This window comes from Nannospalax galili, unplaced genomic scaffold, assembly GCF_000622305.1.
Source record: "Nannospalax galili isolate Female #2095 unplaced genomic scaffold, S.galili_v1.0 scaffold278, whole genome shotgun sequence".
Classification (NCBI taxonomy): Eukaryota; Metazoa; Chordata; class Mammalia; order Rodentia; family Spalacidae; genus Nannospalax; species Nannospalax galili.
The window spans coordinates 601,898-624,615 of NW_008347536.1; the positions used below are offsets into that span (position 1 = coordinate 601,898).

Genomic DNA, 22,718 nt, shown 5'->3' on the forward strand with positions numbered 1-22,718 from the left:
TTTATAATGAGTAAAAGATTATATAAGCGTAATAATTCATCTGTAAACCTAGAAATGTACAGCCAATTTTGAAAGAGATGTACCCTAGCTCAGAAAAATGTTATTGAATAGGTTAATGCTGTTGTAATGAAATGCTTCTTTTAATTAAAATAATAATAATAATAATAATAATAATAATAATAATAATAATAAATAAAATGGTTGTCAGGTTGTCATATAAAAAAAAACACAAATATGTCAAGAATGAGACAAGGGCTCATGGGACCCTACTCCTCCTTGTTAAACTGTTGGATACTAATGGATTCTGGGGGAGGGCCAGTCATTGTCTTCACCTGCATACCCACTGTTTGAGCATACTAGACACCAGCTCGGAGTTTCAAACTCATGGACACATGATGGCCCCAGGTAAATTTAGTAGATCACAAAAAAGCAACAGCATAAAAGCATGAATGTGGAAAAGTCACCTGCAGAGAACAAGAAGGGAGGGGAAAGGCAGTGGTTGGAAGAAAATAAGAGCGGTTGGGAGTTAAAGCAAACAGAATGCACTATGTACTTGTAGGAAACTGCCAAAGAGCACACTTAATGGGTTTTAAGAAAATACATGAATGTGGGAAAGGGACTTGTAGTGAGGAGAGGGCAGAGATGGCAGGGGTCTGGGGGTGAAAGGAGAGGGTAAGTAATCAGAACTCATTACATGTGTGTGTGGCTTGTCAATAGACAGATTTAATTAACACAAAAGGCATTTCAGTAACACAAAAATTATGAAGTACTACGGGATTATTAGAAGGTACTACATACACATGAGAATATTATTTAACCAGTTAAATATATGCACACAAATATGGAAAGAAAATTGAGCTGCATAATACAGTATTAAAGGCAGCACATATGAAAGGATGTACATACTATTTATGAGATGACATCTATATGCTTATTTATCAATGAAACTAATAGTTATGTAGATAAACTAGAATATTAAGTATCCTTTTCAAGCACAGCTACCCACAGCAAGAAATAATGAATGCCTAGAGGAAGAAAAGAATGAGAATTGTTTTCATATTATAGTCTTTTAGCTCTTTGACTTTGGTGTTGAATCCAGGGAAATAAATATGCAGATACCCAAATAATTCTGGTAAGGATTGGACTGGAAAAAGAAGAAATGGATACAGGAAGACAGGAGGGTATGTCAAGCTGGACAAACTATAGAATGCTGTTACTTTTCATCAAATGTTAAGATTGATATGCCTCAGTAATCCTCTGAGAGTTGAACTGATTTCAAAAGCTGGACTATCTCATTTTTAAACCCTTCTCTGCTGCATAGTAGCTGCTTAACAGCAGAGAAGCTGGTTCACTGCTCTACACCTGATTCCCTCTGAAAAAGAATATCTACCTCATCAGCTATTGTAAGGATGAGCTGAGTCAACATTCACATTGTACTGAAAACAATACTGTGTTACCATTAGGGAGTCCTCACCTAAATGGCATTTGAAACATTGCAAATACTTTAGAATTATAAGATGATTCATGGTAGAACCATAGAGAGCAATGAAAATTTAAAACCATGACCAGGAACTTAACAAAGAGTCTGATTATTTGATAAAGAGCTAACCAATCAATTAGCTATGCCTGTTCTATTTTCAAAATGTGTCCTGAGTATGAACACTGCCCTCCTTCTCTACTGCTATTGCTGTAAGCAAAGCCACCAATATCTTTGCCCTTGTTTATTGTTTTGGCCAAAGAGCATCTCCCTGCTTAACAGCACAAACATTTTTGATTCTCAAGACCTACCAACTCATTTCTCACTTATCAAGAAGTGGTTTTCTAACCAATCACTCCTTTAACTGAATGGTTGGACTCATCCTTTATTCATTTTTTCTCTAAAATACTTGGGAAGACTATTAGGCATCTACTCTATTAGCAATCCTAATTTTTATGCTTTTGGATATACTCAGAACCCGACTTGGAATAAACTATCCTCATCTCCATTGCCTTATTTCAGAAGTCTATAAATTTCCCTCTTCTCCCACTTTCATTCCATTTTCCATGTAGAAAATTAAGGGGCTTTTTATTGAAAATCAGAAAACACCACAAAGCCATATATTATGGTCTGTGTCTTCTTCTTATGACTGGCATCTTATTCTTCTTCCCTTTCTTTTTAATCCTTAAAGAACATACTACACTTATATACATCTGCACTAGCTCATGCCTCTGTTTAGAACAAACTTCTCCCAGTCTTTGTATTTTAAATGTGAAAATATAAATCAGGTTATTAGTAACAGGACTATGATTGGACAAATTTCATTAGCTCAAAATCCATCTCTAATACATCCATTTCCCCTACCCTGTTCACACAACTGCATGTATAATCTGACCTCAATAGATGTTTATGAATTAATAGATTAACATTATATTCCTTAGCTTCTTAATTGGGCAGTATATGGAGATCATATGCTTTGAGACCATAAGAGATGGGTGATACGCAGTGAAATAAGTAAGTTGAGGCCAGGCCTAGTTTCCTCTAAGAAGACTTAATAGCTGAGGAAATGAAGATTTGCTGAGGATTTGTGAAACAAGAAGGTATAGTATCATTGATGACACTAGGGAAATTAATTTGACATTATCATAGATTTGAAAAATGGAAGCACAGTGCTGTTTGAGTTTAATTACTAAAGGAGATGAGTCTTGCTGTGATTAGGGATCACATCTTTTTTCAAGGTTCTGAAAGAAAAGCTTGGAAACAGCAGACAAGAGGCATAAGATGCTGGCTCCTGTTTCTGAGTGTTATCTCTGGTTCTAAATCTCACAAGCTGTTCCTAACTGTTCAGGATCCATGAATGCAGCTACTGGGGATTTATACTTCAAAGTTAATCCCTAATTTATTTCCCAACAGGTTCTCTGACTCTGAGAACACATCATGTTCAAGATTCCAAAATGGGATTTGTCATCAATGCAATCTACTCCATGGCCTATGGGCTCCACAACATGCAGATGTCCCTTTGTCCAGGCTATGCAGGACTCTGTGATGCAATGAAACCAATTGACGGACGGAAACTTTTGGACTCCCTTATGAAAACCAATTTTACTGGAGTTTCTGGAGATATGATCCTGTTCGATGAAAATGGAGACTCTCCAGGAAGGTACTGTTACAGTTCTTATTGTTGATAATTGAGTAGGAATAACGGCCACTCTCTATTCTGACAGTCCATTTTCTTTCCTTAGTGGTTACTTTGGCTTTCTGTCCATTTTTGGCTAAAACTCATGTTCCAAAATGAGTCAAGACAGGCAAATCCTTGTTTCTCTGTGGCCAAGGAAAAGCATTGATGTTGATATCCAAAATGTGTTTTTTAATTCATCCTCACATTTCAGAGACCTAAGCTTAGAGGTAGGAGCCTCAATTTATTATGGATAAGCAAAAGGCATCTCTGTGGTCTCAGCACATGTTTGACAGGTTATCCCCTATATCCTGTTTCTTCCTGTGCCACAGTCCTACTCTCAAACAGGAACAATTCAGTTTTCATAATCCAGAAACATGGCAGAGGTGCTTTTATACTGTTTACCAGCCAGTGAGTTATAAGTCATAATTTATTCTATCATCTAACAGAAGCACTCTCTCCCTTGTTGTGTAACAAATTGCCTTTCCTCTGAAATTTCACCTTGCATTATTTATGCCTGAAAAATAACAAACTTGCTCATAAATATAGGCCAGCCTTTAGAGAAATCAGTAGGTATTAGAAATATACCAGAATTGACCTCTGTCTCATACTCAGAAATCTTAAGTGACACTAAACAAAATTTATCACTGTCTCATACTACTGCCTTAAGTGCTTCTAAGCAGTATACTTTTAATAAACAAGGAATGATTAATTGAATTTACATTTTGAGTTATGGCAGGTTAAGTATTCATTCTGCTTTGCATAAAAGAAAGAAAACATGGTCCTTTGGTTCCCTGGCAAAACTCCAAATGTTCTTCCTTCAGTAGCTTGTGCTTAGCAGCTGTGCTTGGAGAAGTATCTGCACATACCATTTGCAACAAACCCTGCCAAGACAGTGCCCCATGAGTCCCTCCACAACTCACAACCCATGCGCCCACACTTTCTGCCAGCAGTCCCGATTTAGCACATTTCCATACCCTGAGGTAAGCCTGGAGCTGCTCCTGGACACAGTTGTCTCCATCTCACAGCTGTACTGCTAAGTGACAGCTAGCTCCAGGTCACAGAGCCAAGTTAAAACCTGGATATTTCCTCTGTTCTGGAGATGTAAAGGGTGTTAGACTCTCCAGGCTTTTTGCCAAGATAAGTTGGCTTTTTATTCTTTTCTACTTTGGAGCTATTCTGTGTGTGCACTGGGGAGAAAGGGAAGCATTTTCTCAGAACCTAAAGAAACTTCACAGGTGTTGTATGTTTTCCTAGGGCTTAGTCTTCAATCTTAGTACTAACCCTAAACTCTGATCTCTGGAAGAGGATTTATTGTTCCTCTGTAATTCACTACAGCACTAGCATTAGCCTGGGGTATGCTAATAGATTGACGTCTACAGCTCTACCAGTTCTAGTTTTCCTGTCATGTGCCCAAGTCAGTTTCCCAAACCAGATAAGAAGAAAATGTCTCAGGTGTCTCTGGGGGCTCAGCTCTGTCTCAGTGGGAAAACTTAATGATTTAAAAGCTTAATGAATTAAGCAAAGCATCACTGCTCATTCACGGTCCTCTAAATATGTTGTCAAAGGCTACTTCTGGGGCACTGCCTGTACCCCCTTTTTCAAACAGGAAGGTCTCCAAGATTGATAAAATTCTAGATATTTCCTCAATAACAATATGTATAAGATTTTTCAAAAAATTTTTAGGAATTAATGATTGTTTGAAGTTTGTCTGTGTACTACTAAATTTAGGTGTTACATTAAGACATTAATAAATTAGCAAAATTAAACTGAACTCAGAGAGCACAGGAAATTGTGTTTCGCAATTTTTGTTTTGTCACTAAATCTAGCTTAGATTACAAAGAATTTCAGGATTCATTGACAAACAATAATAATAAGCATGATATATAAATAATTATATATACATTATATATGCACACAACCAAATAGGGCAATACACTGAGATCATACCTTAAAATATATACACACGTAACATTTATTGAGTGTGTGTTCTAAACCACATGCTTAGCTAAATGCTCAAATTTTTAAAATCCTATGTGGTAAGCAATATTATTATTACAATTTCTGACTTTAGAAAATAAGGGTTACAACAGTTGAGAGATGGCTTACTGGGTCAAACAGCACTTGTGCAAGCTTGAAGACCTGAGCTCAAATTGCCAGAACCCATATAAATCTGAGCACAGTAGGATGTGCCTGTAATCACAATGTTCCTATTGTGAATTTCTGTAAAGCCTAGGGGCCAGCTGGTCTGGGGTGCACAGTGACACAAAGAAAGGAGACCCTGTCTCAAATAAGGTGGAAGGCAATGACCCAATGATGCCAAGGATGAACACTCAAGGTTGTCCTCTGTCTTGGCTTCCACATATGAACCATGGTGTGTGTGTGCCTATATTCTCACACACAAATTAGCATGCACACACAGTAAACACACATCGTAAATGCAGACATACATACATACACACACAGCAAACACATATCAAATGTACACACACACATACACATACACATAATTAATGACTCAACAAAAGACACAGTTTAGAAAATGAAAGTTAAGATTCTAACTCCTGGACTTCAAGTCTTCACCTCATAAAATAACTAGAAACTAGGGTCAAATTGAAAGGAACAGTTTCTGAAAAAACGTATTTTCAGGAATTATTTTGTTGTTTTTATAAAGTAAAAGTTGCACTATGCTGGATCAAAATTGTGAAAAGCAGAGGTGCCTGATGTAGTGAGGGATCCCACTAAACCACCAGAGTCATGAAAAGGTCCTAGATGTAAGAAGGATGAAGTTGGTGTATTAATAACTACTCTTCTTACTTGACAAGAAGAAACTTAAAGGAGGAAAGAACTGTTTTGACTCGTGATTTAAGGGTTTAGTCCATCATGGTGGAGAAGGCAGAGTGGATAGAGTAGGCTTGCAGCTGTGACAGTGGAGAATGTACGGCTACTTGGACCACAGTTGCAGCCTCCCATCACCCATCACGGGTTTGCCTGAAACCTGAGAAAGCGCTAACCTAGGGGCACTGGTTAGGTTCAATGCCCAAGAGCTTCTTTTCATTCAGGTACTGTCTTGTCAAATGAAGGGTTTTCAAATGAGTTTGAGTTGCTATGTCCTAGAGCTAGGAATAGGTAGGGTCCTATCCTCAAGGCACCTTTCCTATGGCAAGATTTTTGGTTTCTCTTTACTGAAGATAATATCTTTAAAGTTATAACCACTTTGTCCAAACACACCTTGTCTACTCTGCAACTTTAACTACACATGCACTCCTTTCCTAAACAAATTGTACATTTGTCATATCTTTCTTCTCCCTCTTACTGTAAAAATAACTAGGAGCAGAGAACAGTAGTCAGGCCACAGCCTTGATGTTAAGATGTCAGGGATCTTCTTGTAACTCTGGAAACTTAGTAGAATTCCTCACTACTCCAGGCAATTCTTTCCGTTCTCTCAAACAACTTAGTTCACTACTTTGGAATTCAGTTTAATTCAAGCTTTCGGGTCACAAGAACAACACAGCTGGATTATTTACCAGAATATAACACAAATAGCTAGTAGCCCAATTCTGGACAGTTTTGTTCCACTTAAAACTTTATTAGCATATTTGTTGCTATCCACATTTCTGTTGGCATTGTAATCTTCCAAATTCCCCTCAGAATTGCCTGTTATTTTATGTTTATGGAACTCCATGCCTTCTCTTCCCATGGTTCCCACTCTTCCATATTCCTCCCCCAAACTAGTTCCAAATGCTTAAGAACCACATGGTTGGGTAGTCAGAGCTAAGACCCCTCAGTTTCAGTTTTCTGTGTTAGTGTCCTAGTTTGTTTTATATTGCTGTAATAGACTCTATGACCAAAACCAACTGGTCTTTGTAGAAGATAAATGGATGGAGCTGGAAACAATCAACCTCAGTAAGGTAATAGAAACCAGAAAATCTAATGTTGCATAGTCTCTCTCATAGCTGAATGCTAACTTTGAAATCTTAGATATTTATGTTTCAATTTGAAAATTCAGAGATGTCAAAAAGCTAATAAACAGCTGAGGGGAGGTAGAAGGAAGTGATACAAAGGGGGAAATAACAGAGTAGGAAGGATTAAATGGGGTGGGGAATAGAAAGGCGAGGCAGAGGAGGGAGTGTGGGAAGGAATAACTAATATTAAAAGCCTTTAGCAAAAGCCATATGGAAACTTACCACTACAGAAGATATTTAAAATTTATACATAAACTTTATAAAAATAAGATTAAATGGAGTTCCCTTATAAAAAGAGAACACTGTCCCAACCAGACACCATAGACTAACAAAATAAAAACACCAACGCTAGGAATCAACTCTGTCTCATGAAGCTGTTAACTGATCATGAGTTCCATAAACCCTCAAACAATACTGGCTCTGTTCCTGTTCTTGGTTACCTACCAGAACTTCATGCTAAGACCCTATTGCTGAAGACATTATATACTTGAACTGCAAAACAAAAAAGAGCACAAGATGATGATGATTTCATAGCCTCATCTCTACTGTCTAGCTTGCATAGTTCTGGAGAATACTATACAAGCTAGTTGAGAAAAATTGGCATGAATCTTACTCATCTGTGAATCCTGCAAGCTACAACACCTGGCTTGGCAAGATATGCCACTGATGCAATAATGGCACAAATATTTCTGAAGAGTAACCAATCACTTTCTAATTCAAATTAGGGTTCCCTTCATAGGCTAGAACCCATACCTAACATTGATATCAGGTCTTGGAACCTTAGGGTAGACATCCCACAGGCCATAGGAGAAAGTTTAATACTATTATTCTGCTTAATAGAAAAAAAATTAATGAGTCTCTAAGAAATAAACATTGATGAAAGTTGTTACTAGGAAAAATAGAAAAATAAAATGCCCCATGATGTTCCCACAGGCCAAGTTTATTGGAGGCAACTCTTCAACTGAGATTTCCACTTCTAAAGTGGCTCTAAGTTTGTTTCAGGTTAACAGCTGAAGCTAATTATGACAATGAGTTCATTTGATCTTTGTGACCAAATGCTTGGCAAAGCAATATAAGGGAAGAATAGTTTATTTTGGCTCACACTTTGAGGCATAGTCTTTCACAGCTATGACAGCATAGGAGATGTGGTAACTCAGAGTTGTGGCGGCAGGAGTATGAGACCAGTTGTGTATGAAACAGAAGGAGGGCTAGAAGCAGGGCCAGCATGTAAACCCCAAGACCTGATCCTGAATGGTCCTTTTTCTTCAGCTTTTTCCCACTACCTAGAGTCTCCACAACCTCCCAAAACAGCTCTACCACTTATGGACCAAGTGTTTAAACCCATGAGCCTGTGAGGGATGTTTTGCATTTAAAACATAACCAACAGCAAACTTTCTGGCATACATATCTTGCGGATATGTATTTGAGAACACTTTTTGGTTGTTGTTTTAAAAACATCTGATTAGAGTATTATTCAACTCTAATTCTTTAAAGAAATCTTGATGCAACTGTACTATAGAATCCAAAATTTTTGGAAATTACAAAAGTTTGTACAATAATATAATTGCCCAACTTGCTGTGGAGCAGCAGTCTTTAATTAATGCATTAATATTTCTATACCAAAACATATGAATATTCACACTAAGCATCATAAATAGATATAAATACCCTCATGACAGTTCATGTCAGGTTTTATAATTAGATAATTTTAGATAGGATTATGTTTGGCTATCAAGTGAGTTATGTAAAAGCTTACAGTTTGAAATCTCTGAGGATTTCAAAATTGTGTGTAAGAAATTAAATGAGAACCTTGCAATAATATAAGTTTGCATATAAGCCTTTATCTACTACCAGTGATCTAGCTCCCTGGGTTGGTAAAATAGGGTTTACAGACCAAGTTGAGTCTACAGTATTAAAGTTTGGGGATACACAGTCACACTCATGTAATGAGATACTATCCCATTTTATGCTGCAATAACAGAACTGACTGGTTAGAGAACATCTCAAAGCCTAAAATATTTATTATTCATTTTCAACAGCAAAAGGGGGCTTTGAAATTTTATGAGACTGACTCAGAACAAAGTTATGTCTGCCCTGCTTAGATATGAATACGGGACAGCTTTAAGACTTTATCAGGAAATTAAATTTAAGATGTCTGGCTGATGCTGGGGCTGGCCAACATTGTGCAAAGAAATCATGGAGAAAAAAATGTCAAACTGAATACAACTGATTATTTAAAACAAAAGGTAATACACTCAACTATAGGGTGAATGAGTGCATAAAATATTTTTAAACAATTATATAAATGATAGGCATGCAAAATTACACTAGGGAAAAGTTCTTATTTCATTTCTTTTGTGTGTGTGTGTGTGTGTGTATGTGCGTGGGGGGGGGTATAGGTGCCCACAGAGGTCAGAAAAGAATGATGTAAGATCCTCTGGAGATGGAATTTCAGGCAGTTAAGACATGCCTGATGTGAGTGCTGGGATTTGAATTTGGGTCTTTTTGGAAAAGCAAGAAATGTTCTTTTTTTCTCCAGGAAATAAGGGTTTTTTACTTGAATGTTTGTGAATCCCATTCCATATATTTTGACAAAATTTAGATGCACTCTTATATTTGTACCCCTTTGCTCCCCCACCCAATTCCATGTACCCACCAAGACCCTCATCCTTAATCAAGGCTTACTTTCCATGTCCTAGCAGCCATCTACTACCAATATTTCCCATGCAGGTTTGGGATTTCTTACCCACTTCCTAATTTTGATAATGTGGATTTTGTCTGGCTTCAGCTTACGTGGGACTTGTAAGTACTGTAGCCATTGCTGTGAGTTCATATTACTAACTGATCAGCTGTATTGAAAACTGCTCTCTAGTGCTCCTCCAACACCTCCTGCTCTTACAGTCTTTCTGACCCCTCTTCCTCAATTATCCCAGAGCCCTGGGAGGCAAAAGTTGATATATGTGCCTATTTCAGGATAAGCAGCTCAGCCTCGTACTCTCTGAAGACTGGTTAGTTGTGGGTTCTGTGTTAATCACCATCTGCTGCATAAGGAAGCTTTGCTTCTGAGAGTTAAGAGATGCATTAATCTATGGGTATAACAATAAGTCATTAGGAGTCAGTTTAATACTATAACTATTTAGCAGGAAACTAGTATTCACTTCTCCTCTATTGCCTGTCTAACCTAAGTTTCCTAGGCCTGATATCAATGTTAAGTATGGACTCCATACTATGGAATAAACCCTAAATCCAGTTAGAAAGTAATTGGTTACTCCTATAATATTCATGCCACTATTTCAACAGAGGGTGTATCTTGCCAGGACAGTTGTTTTCACTTGCAGGAGTCACAGCTGGGTGAAGTTAATAATTAATTTTCTCTTCTGGTAACATGCATAGCACTTTCCAGCACTATGAAATCTAGCCATTGGAGATGAGGTTTTGAAGTCAGTATTAGCTTCATTTCTTCTTGATTTTTTTCTACTGCACATGTATGTAGTGTGTTGAGCAACAGGGTCTTACTGTGAAGTTCTTTGGGTAACCAAGTTCAGGAACAATGACCTACATTGTTTGAGGGTCTATGGGATACAATCAACAACTTCAAAAGAGGGAAGTTCATGGCATTGGGCTTTTACTTTGCTAGCCTATGGTGTCTAGGAGGGGCAATGTCCTCTTTTTATAAGGTACACATTCAAATCTCTTTCTATAATGAGTATGTATATACTTTAACTTCTATAGTGGTAGGTTTCCATATGACTTTTTCTAAAGGCCTTTAGTGTTAGGAAACCCTCCCCTATTCCTTCCTCTGATGTGCCCTCCCATTTCTCACCCCATTTAACCCTTCCTACTCTATTATCCTGCTGACCCCTTTTATATCACTGCATTGTACCTCCCCTCCCAGGAAGACCCTTTACCACATGATTGTTTACTAGTTTATTGACCTCTCTGGATTTTCAAATTGAAAAATTAAGATTTAAGATTTCAAAATTCACATCCAACTGTGAGAGACAACTTGTGACATTTCTTTTTCTGAGTCTGAGTTACCTCCCTCAGGCAGGAAGTTCTCATAATCATTGAGCCATCTCTCTAGCCCCAAGATTCTTATCTTTTATATTAATGACTAAATATTAACTTTAACTAGAATAAGAAGGCATATTGTTGTCATTTAAGTACCTACTACACTTTTCAGCATAAAGAGGAGGAGTTATAAAGCCAATAAAAAGATTTAGAAAGATTAACCTGAAATAAGACAGGAGAAAAGGACTGGAAGGGTAAAATCACATGAGAAAGTGGCATGTTTGTACACAATTCATATGTGGCTGTGTTCAGTGCGGGACATACAGAAACTGATGATCTAGATCAGTATCTTTATTTTTCTGGATAGAAATCTGAGACTCAGGAAAACAAAGATACAGGCACAAGGTTGTATAATCGACCTGAAACAGTGAAAGAACAATATTCAGCCCTTATACATAGTCATCAAATGAGAATTCACCTTGGTTTTTAAATCAATTTTCTTATATTGCAACTGAAGTATTTTTAACTTATATAGCAGAAAGTTCCATTAATGGAAATACTGTAAATATTGATAATATTGGTAAACTTTTGGTCAAACTCTCTCTGTGTTCACTCTTCAATCAGTGATCACACAATCCCAGAGGCTCAGATCATTAAAAATGCTTCATTTTGTGGACCTGAGCTTGGAGTATGTAGGATAAGCATGCTGCCAACTTGGCACATATTTAATAATCACGTTTTCATTTATTTTTTAATGATTTTTTATGATATTATTATATATTTTATCATATTTATATTTCCTACTTATTAATCTGTTCATGATGTATATGTTTATCTTTATCTTTTAGGTATCTTCTATATTGGTAGGCTTCCATACGATGTTTTCTAAAGGCCTTCAGTGTTAGTGATTCCTTACCATACTCCTTTCTCTACCCTGCTTTCCTGTTCCCCACCCCATTTGATCCTTCCCACTTCTATATTTACCTTATTTTGGAATGATCTTCGGGGCTGGAGAGATGATCAGCAGTTAAGAACACTGACTGTTCTTGAAGAAGACCCAGATTTGACTCCCAGCACCCACATGGCAGATAACAACTGTCTGTAACTCCAGTTCCAGGGGATCTGACAGCCTCTTCTGACCTCTGCAGGCATTGCATGACACGGGTGCACTTACCTACATGCAGACAATGCACACATACACATAAAATAAAAATAATAAATAAATTTTAAAAAAAATTAATCTTCACATAAAATACTAGGAACCACACACTCTTCACAGTCCCATCTCTAAGTGATAGTTCCATTCTGGACAGCATCTTCTCTTCAGCCCCTGGGAAACAATCCCATCTCTTCTGAGAACGGTTGCTGTAACTTTCAGAATTCTGACCATTAAGAAATACCCTGATTTCTTGAGATTTCCTCCAGTTTCTGTTTAGTAATTGAATAAGGCTTGCTGGAATATGATTTTGGAAATTTTTTACTTTTTCTTTTTTTTTTTTTTTGAAGGAGTCATACTCACTTGAAGGGTCCTGTTAACAGAACAACACTCTAATCTTTGTTTCTGCCATTGAATTTTTTGGAACTGAGATCTTTACCATATCTGTCAAGTGAAAAGCATGTGCTGAAGGCATTTCATCTCTTTTGGGAAAATAAAATCCAATATTTTAGATTAAATATTGGAAAAACACTGCAGAGAGCCACTAAATGTTCAATTCTTACCTAAAATATAAACAAGGATTTTAAAAAATATTTTATTTATTATTTTTATGTGTATGAGTGTATTGCCTGCATGCATGTGAGTGCACATATGCCATGCAATGCTGCAGAGGTCAGAAGAAGGCTTCAGATTCCCCTGGAACTTGAGTTAAGGACAGTTCATAGCCACCAAGTGGGTGCTGGAAATCGAACCCGGGGTCCTCTGCAAAGCAGTCGTGCTCTTAACTGCTGAACCATCTTTCCAGTCCCAGGATATTTTTTGAGGGACTCATTTCAACACTTTTGATGAAGAATCCAATCTACATCCTATCTGATATTTTTGAAAAGTTCATTTCAAGTAAGAAATGAAGTGGAATCTTTGTGTGGGGAATTATCCCTGTTTATTTTCTGTTTAGTGCAAGGCTACTAAAGTTTTTATAGCAATAGTATATTTTCACAGGTAAGCTATTGCTGATAGTATCTTTTCCTATTTATCTTATAGGTAAGAAATAATTTGTAGAAACAAAGGCTAATTCCAATAGGAGGATTCACTGTCTCTAAAGCAATTATAACTGTTTGTTAGGCTAAATCAAAATTAAGACTTACGGGGCTGGAGAGATGGCTCAATAGTTAAGGACACAGACTGCTCTTTCAGAGGAATGGGCTTCAGTTCCCAACACCCACACAGAAGCTAAGAACCATCTGTAACTCCAGTTTTGGCCTCCACAGACGCTACATGACACAGGTGCATGGGTGCAGACAAAACACTCATATAGATACAAAATAAAAATGAGTGAATCAAAGAAAAAAATTAAAAGACAACATTTCTGGAAATAATTTTCCTGTCAATATGACATATATTATTCTTTAATGTTTTATGTGTTTCTTTTTTATTTTTTCCAGAACTAGATGTCTTCACCTTTTAGAGTATTTTTAATAGAAAACTAACATTCATGTACATAGTTCAGGACTCATCTAATGAGAAGAAAGAACAGCAGACTTGAAGTCCAGAGGCTTAGTTAAGATCCTGACATACATTCTCTAAAAACCTGTTCATATCAATTAACCTTACTGAGTTTCAACTCCATTATCTACATAATTAATATCTTAGTCTAGACCTTTTTAGTATTGTGAATTGGTAGAAATGCATTCTTGAGTGAGCAAAAGATACTATCTCTTCACATCAAAAGTAGCCAAGAAAGAAGTCTCCAGAAACTGACATTTCTTTCAGACTAGAAGGTACAAAGGTTATTTGCCAACCAAATACATCTTTTAAGACTTAGAAGCCTTTGTATCTGTCATAGCCAGTGACATCAGTTATTTTTACTTCATCAGTTATTTTTTTTACTCCACTGCCTCGTACTCTAATATCTTAACTTATTACATACTTTCTAGTCATGGGGCAACTCTGACAGTGTGGAATGGGCAGTGTCCCTACAGTTTTTATTTAGAAATGTAATTTATATGGTTGCCCAAAATAAATTGACTACAAATATAAAAACCATAATAGAATAATCTTAAAGCTACTGAACAGTCAACCAAATATTTAAATAGAGTAACATTCTGAAATGAACTATGGTTTTTAAAATGTAATTGACTTTAAATTGAAAATGGCATAATTTTACAATGTAGTTTCAATTGGTTGATGTCAAATTTGTGTTTCTACATAGAGTACTGGTTTGAGTATGGCAGTTTGGTCAGCAAAACACCAAAGCTCTAAATACGTCCATCCATAACAGTTACCAAATAGATAAACATGCTGAACACAGAAAGTTAGAAGAAACATTCATGAATGTGTATCTGCTGCCAGTACTGAAAGCTATGGGAGGTAAAAAGTTCAGTATACTATGTGAGGACCTCCCATGCCTAGGATCACCCATAGGAATGAATAGAGCTGTGGTGCAGTTCATCTAATGACCTCTGTTGTGAAAATTATTTCAGAAATGCTCCTCAAGAGATGTTTTTACATGTGAGAAAAGATTTGTGAAATGTTGATTTGCCCATGTTGTATTTCTGTCCCTCCACACAAAATAAGCATAAAGCTAAGAAAAGTTGAGAACTGACGACATGCATTTACTTTCCAGTATTCTTCTACAAAAGATGGTATAGAAACTGTTTTCAGAATTTAAAAAACAAACAAACAACAAACAAACAAACAAAAAACAGCCCTGGGGCTGGAGAAAGAGATAGCTCAGAACTTACGAACATTTACTACCCTTGCAGAGGACACAGATTCGGTTCTTAGCGCCCTCACGGCTGTTCATAACTGCTTCTAACTCAAGTTCTAGGGGACCCAATTCCCTCTTTTGGCCTCAGCAGTCTCCTGTACATCAACACTTAGAGATACATAAAAATAAAAAGTAATGTTTTAAAAAAGAAAACTAAAACTCCTTTCATTGCCTTTATGCAATGACTATAACCATTTATAAGGTGCAAAATAGGGGCAAAATCAGAACCTTTCTAAATTACCTCTGTATTTCTTACAGCTAAAACCAGTTCTAGGAGTAACCAAATTTCACGGTTAGTAAAGGAAATTTTTAGTATGCGAGTTGAATGTAGTTAGATACTTGCCTATCTTTTTCAGAAGGCATTGTTTAAACTTCTTAAAGTTATTTCAAAGCTGTCTTTCATCCTTGCTGAGACCCAGGTACTTTACCACTGGGGATTGTCTATTTCAGTTGAAAGCCTGAATGTAAAAATTGAAAGTGAAAATGAAAGGGGCAGGATTTTTCTATTCTAAATGTATTATTATGGAAAAGTACAATATGACTAACACAACAGTAAACGTATTTGGGGGAATAAAGCCTTTTGCCTTTTCACAGATGAGTATTTTTGTTCTTGACTGAATAATTATTATATTCTTGTTTCTAAGGTATGAAATAATGAATTTCAAGGAAATGGGAAAAGATTATTTTGATTACATCAATGTTGGAAGTTGGGACAATGGGGAATTAAAAATGGATGATGATGAAGTGTGGTCCAAGAAAAATCACATCATCAGATCTGTGTGCAGTGAGCCCTGTGAGAAAGGCCAGATAAAGGTAAAATAGAACCAATGTTTCTTTAATTGTTGTTACAAATTTAACAGTGTTAACTCTCATTGGCTACTTTTCTCCATTTGATACTTTTTATCTTTTATATTGCAAGATTTTAGTGGTGGAATTATTTTTACTGTATTCTGATTAATTCTTCAGGATGCTTAGAATTCAGCCCTTAATTGCCTTAGCAGTTGATGTGAATTCATTGAGCCAATTGATTGGTCATGTTTTGTCCTGATAACTCTTATTATTTATGCAAGACTTTAAAGATAATACTCCCTGAAAATGAATATTTTAGAGTTGAAAAACATATATCTATCAAACATTTCCATGTAATATTTAAGATCAATCAGAAAAAAATAAGTGTGATATTCTCTATCATCAGATTAGTCTAGGAGGATGAAGAGATGACTCAGTGGTTAAGAGCACATATTGCTCTTCTAGAAGGTACTATTTCAGTTCCTAGCACCCACATTGAATAGCTCACAACTGCTCTAGCTACAGGGACCCAATCCCTCTGGTCTCCACAGGTACAATATTCATATGCACATACCCATACACAGACACACATACATAGTTAAAAATAAAACACATCTTTAGAAAATATTAATCCAAATGAAATGAGGGAAAATATTATATGCACAGGTGATACCTTGAAAATGTGATAACTTCATTAAGAGAAAAAAAATCGAGGAGACTCCTTCTGAATGAAAATTGAAACATGAATATGAATTCAGAGAGAGGGATCATTCATGTAAATATTAATAAGGAAGGTGCAGAAGTAATCAAATAGGCACCATAAAGATAGTGAGCAATCTGAGATGCAAAAATTATTGCCCTTAAGTATTTACTTTGATAGAAAAAGTCAAAAATGACAAGTTAAGGCCAAGTTTAGGAAGGATTTTCCAAATCATTTTAAATAGACAGATTTTTTTTCAGTCTTTTTGAAACAGGGTCTCCCTGTAGCCCCAGCTAACCTAGAATTCACTATGTATACCAGGCTGGCCTTGAAATCATAGATATTTGCCTTCCTCTGCCTCCCAAGTGCTAGGATTACAGGTATGTGCCACCATGCCTGGTAGTTTCAATAGACAACTCATAAAACAGAAGTAAAAATAATCTTGGTCAAGATGCCAACTCAAGTTGAACTGCAGTAGATGATATTAATGAGTAGAGTTACTAAACATGAAAAAAGGAAGAGTTGGGGCCTGGAGAGATGGCTTAGCATTTAAGACCATTGTCTGCTCTTGCAGAAGACCAGGTTCAAATCTCAGCACTCATATGTTGGTTGACAACCATCCTTAACTCCAGTTCCAGGGGATCCAACACCTTCTTCTGGCCTTTGCAAGTACTGCACAACGTGGGTGTACTTACATACACACAGACATAACACTCATATATATATAAATAGAAAAATAAGGGATGGAGAGATGGCTCAACAGTTAAGAACACTGGTTGTTCTTGCAAAAGACCAGGGTTTGAATCCCAGCACCCACATGGCAGCTAACAACTGTCCATAACTCCAGATCCAGAGGATCCGACAGCCTCTTCTGTCATCCATGGGTATTGCATGACATGGATGCACTTATCTACATGCAGACAATACATGCATACACATAAAATAAAAATAATAAACAAAATATTTTTAAATAGGTAAATATAAAAATAAATAAATAAATAATAAATAATAAAAGGAAAAAGGAAGCATTCAGGTAAAGAACAGTGAGAGTGATGACAAGGAAAGGAATAATGCAAGTAAAGAAGGGAACAAGAGGGACATTAGAGAAGCTTTGTAGAGGGGTCAGTCCTAGCTGCTGATTAAATGTTGAGTTATGGAAGAAAAAAAAATGTACAAGAAAATCAGTTTTCACTCCCAGGCTTAATAATAGTTCAGCAAGTAAAAATATTTGTTGAAGCTATGAGTCCAATTTCTGGATCCACACCATAAAGGAATAAAACCAGCTCCTGCAAGTTGTGAATCATTTATACACACACACACACACACACACACACACACACACATACACACACCATAAAGTAAAGAAAATAAAGGGGGTTAATAAAAAAGATGATGGGTTAGTTTTCAGGTTTGTTAGTTTTGACGTAGCAAGCCAGTAATGATTCTTCTAGAGCAAAGAAAATTAAGGCCAAAGATCCAGACTTAAGAATATATTAAGCAGAGATTGTTAATACATTTAAAATGCACACCCTGAAAGTTTAGAGAAACTGAAACAATATGTACCAAAATTAAGGCTTCAAGAATATCTGCTTTGAAAGTATAAAGGAAGAAGTAGAGACTGAACAGCTGCCAATTCAGAGAGAGGGACACCAGAGAAATGCTGTCAGTCAAGCCAAGGAATGTCAGGAAGGAGGAAGAAAGAGACATAAGGACTGAGAATTAGCCTTTTCTCTGCATCTGCCCAGGATAGACGCTCTACCAGGTGGACAAAGTACAGTGATGTACACAAAAGAGTACATGAGAAAAAGAAGGCAAGTTGTGTTTTTATAACCTGAGGACAAAGGAAGCTAGTTTTAAGTTAAGTGTGGTCTGTCCATGAAATAAAAAGTCACTGAAGAGATGAAAATACAATTAAGTGGACTACAGAGATGGCTCAGGGGTTAAGAACACTGACCACTCTTGCAGACAACTTAGGTTCAATTCCTAGAACCCACAGGGTAGCTAACAACCATCCATAACTTCAGTTCCAGGGGATCTGGCACACTCTTCTGGCCTCTGCAGGATATTGCACTCATGTGATACACTTACATACATGCAGGCAATACACTCATACACATAAAAGCAATAAAAAATATATTTTAAAAAGAAAATACAATTAAGAAAACAGAAAAAGTTTACTATTGAACTATAATGTCCTGAAGAAAAAAATATAAAAATAATTTATTTGCTCATTAAAATGTATATATTACCATTTCAGGCATGGTAGATTCCTGAAGCAGTTTCCCTGGGTCTTTAATATCAAGCTCACCTTTACTCAGGTTTACAAAACATTTGAGATGTTACAAAGAAACTGAAATGTATGAATACAGATTGTAGGGTTTTGAAGGATGATTAGGAGGATTTGACAAGCATAATGCAGGACATAAGGAAAGCAAGACCTACAAAGGAAAAATAATTTTAGTACCAACCAAATAACTTAATGGCTTAGGAAATATATGAAAGCATCTTTATGTGTTGTTATGACAACTACAAGAGTTGAAACTATGACCCAAAGGCTAAATCTGACCTGGTGCCTGTCTCTATACATAAGTTTTATTGAAATACAACCTAGCTTAATATTTACTTTAATATGTTGTCTGTGAGTGCTCTCACATTATAGCAGCACAGTTAGCTAAAGGGGTTGTGATAGGATCTGCATGCCCTAAACCCTAAATATTCAGCACAAAAGCTTTCTAACTCTTGGTACTTGATGATGAAAAAGTTCTATATCTAAGCCAGTCACCCTACAGCTAAATTCTTCAAGTAAAAGCCTTTATGGATTCATCTAAAATATCAACTCTTCATAACTTTGAATGCTTCTTATAGAAAGTTTATGTACTGTAAATTACCGTGGAGATGTTCCATGTGCTTTGATATTTCATACAGATAGTTTGAACATGTACTTTCAGAATGGGTGATTTGGGAGATTTCTTCACAATTATTTCTACCCTGTAGTGCATGGTATAATGTGCACAGCAGAGGAATTTTATTCCTTGTCATCATAGTTTAGCACTGGTTATTTACTTTTTTGTCATTTTCTAATTTCTAAGCTCAGTTTTCTTATATAGAGCTCATTTTCATGCTATTCAATATACATTTACTAACACATCTTAAAATGGCTTAAAGTTGCAATTGAGCAAATTCATCCATGGCATAATCCATAATGGTATTATTCAGAGATATATTTCTGTGAAGACTTTGTGTGTTTTGGTGATAAAGCAACTCCACCTGGTGTGGTGGCACACACTTTTAACCCAAGCACTTGGAAGGTAGAGACAGGCAGATCTCTGTGAGTCTGAGGCCAGCCTGGTTTACATAGTGAGCTCTAGGCCAATCAGAGCTTCATAGTAAGATCTTGTCTCAAAAAATGAAAAAAAAAAAAAAACAGACAACAATGAAAATAGTACTGAGGAGATGGCTCCATGCTTAAGAGTGCTTCCTGTTCCTCCAAAAGACCTAAATTTTGTTTTGAGCCCCCACATCAGGAAACTCACAAGTACCTGTAATTCAGCTCCAAGGGAACTAATGCCCTCTTATGGCTCATGGAGGCACACACACACACACACACACACACACACACACACACACACACATGCATACATAAATAAAAATCTTAAAAATAAAGAAAGCCCCTCTTCTAGTTTTTTTCAGAGTAGGAACCACTAGGAAAGAGCATTGTCACTATAGCTTGTAATAAAAAGAAAATTAATGTAAATCAGAACAGGGCATGTGAAATTATTCTTAGAAAAGCATATGCATTGATTTTGGCAAAATATTGAAATTCACAACCAAAGAAAAATAAGTCAGAAAATGTCAGTATATGTCAAGGGTGAAAAATGCCATATATTCTGTTTGCCAATACTTACTAAAGTCTCAAAAGAGAGGTTCAATATTTTAAATAAGGATATTTCTATTATATAATCTAACAACGACCTAAAAATAGTCGGAATGATCTTGAGAATAAAGCTCTTCCATCATATGAGGATTTATTGTTTATAAATAATTAAAAATCAAAAATATCTTAGAGTCTTATACTTCGTCAATCACTAATAGTTTATCCTCAGGAAATTCTACAAAACTAGTAGCAGTATAAAAAAAAACCAAAAAGCTTACTTGAAGAAGTTGAGCATTAGCTGAGGGACTGTTTAAAGCTCTGGAAGTACTTTTGGGCTATAAGCAAGATGAAAACATGGTCCTTCTTCATTATGGGCCCAGAATTCTTTCCTCCATGTATTTCATAATGTTATGAGTTCTATTTTCCAGTAAGATATGTGTAAGCATGGGTCTTAAAGTCCACTATGCATCATCTATTTATCCTAACATGTCATGTGAGCTGACTGTCTCTTACTTTGTTCCCTTAAAATTGAATGAAATAGAAACAGGTCACTCATACCGAGCTGTTCCAGTGTTTTGATGGTTTAATGGGATCACAGCGTATGGCATATTCTAAATAGCCTGCAGCTGTCAATATTATGATGAAGAATATCATAATTAGATTAATCATGTCTAATAATCAGTTTTGGTTCACTTGAAGGATTATTTTGGAGAGAGGATGTTTCGGAACCTCACTTTCGTTGTTGCAATCTTAAGGGTCAACACAAGGAGAATCCACATGAACATAAAAGCAAATATTTGTGAAAAGAATGCACACTAGCATGCTGCAAAAGAGGAAATGGAGGCAGCTGTGACCAAAGTGCATGGTATATACAAATGAAAATGTCATATTGAGACCCATTATTTTTTACAAGGAATGTGTGTTCATAATGACAACAAAAGAATCAGCATAAGAGACAACACAAACAGTGAAAAGTACATTTATAATCACATTTGACTACAAGCACTTAGATAATATTATTATCAGTTTATTAATAAACCTAGCATCTAAGACAAACAATATCAAATATAATCGTTGTTTAAATTATTTATGCGATTACTGAATGAATTATGTCTCTCGTCGTTCCAGTCTAAAATGTAGCAGTGATGAGAAATAAAAGACACATCTGATTCTAAAGACTAACATCAGGAACTACCTGAACTGTTAAGTTATTTCAGTTTTATTCTACTGCCTATAGGTGAATAGTGTGTAACAGCATCAGTCCCCTGGACACCAACCATTCTGGGCAAAGGAAACCTGCTAAAGCAGAGGGAATGGGCTGGATTATTGAACCAGATGTTTAGAAAAAGATGATCTCCCTCAAAATCCCTTGTTTTCTGCCTCTGTTTTTCTATCCAATGTATATTTATACTTATGTTGTCAATATAGGTGGATTTTTTTAAAAACAAGAAGATACAAAATAGCCTTTCTTCACAACTAAGAGAGTGGTGTACAGAGAATCAAATTTCTTAATTTGAGGAAAGGAAGGGCATAAATCCTAGGGAGAATTCAATTTTGTTCATGTATATGTATATCAACATGAAGACAAGCACTGTGTTTGGGTGAATACCAGTATTCTAAGCCAATTATCCAAAGACCTACGTGTAATGTAATTCTCAACCCTCCCTGCCAATCTACTTTATGATGCTGGACTCATTATTTAAACTGATCTTCAGTTTCTTTATAAAATAAGTGGATTAACTCTTCCTCTAACCTAATAATATTTAAATAAAGTATGTGATGAAGGCCTTTTCTGTTTGCAAAGCACAGTTATACATTCGAATAAGAGATTTCTGATTTTTTTTCTTTACAGAAACATTAATCAAAATTTTAAATATTCCCTTAGGTGATCCGAAAGGGGGAAGTCAGCTGCTGTTGGACTTGCACACCCTGTAAAGAGAATGAGTATGTCTTTGATGAGTACACCTGCAAGGCTTGCCAGCTGGGGTCCTGGCCCACTGACGACTTGACAGGTACATGTATCACCCACCATGTCAGCACTTTCCTCCCTCATCAACTGAAAACTGATATAGCCATTGGGATGAGAGGGTCATACCTCCAAAAACTTTTCTTTGAGGATAGTCTTATGGGACAAAGAATTACCTTCAGACCACAAGCTTTCCAATGCCTAATGTATCGTGAAGAGCTTTAGAGCTAACAGGAAGATCAGCTCAATTTCTATCCTCATTCTTCAATTATATCAGAGTTCTTTGTTGTCAATTGGACACTCTCAGCCCATCCTCAGAACATTTCCAGAATTTTCCA

General features: G+C 36.3%; 1 protein-coding gene across 4 annotated transcripts in view; it reads left to right on the top strand.

The window, feature by feature from the left end:
- Window positions 1-22,718, top strand: part of Grm5 (glutamate metabotropic receptor 5) — a 553,026-nt gene that overhangs the window by 447,715 nt on the left and 82,593 nt on the right. For all 4 annotated transcript variants that reach the window (XM_008844122.2, XM_008844124.2, XM_008844125.2 and 1 more), the window contains exons 5-7: window positions 2,891-3,137; window positions 15,696-15,864; window positions 22,300-22,426. In XM_008844122.2, coding sequence (XP_008842344.1) covers window positions 2,891-3,137; window positions 15,696-15,864; window positions 22,300-22,426 — 543 coding nt within the window. The remainder of the gene's footprint in view (window positions 1-2,890; window positions 3,138-15,695; window positions 15,865-22,299; window positions 22,427-22,718) is intronic.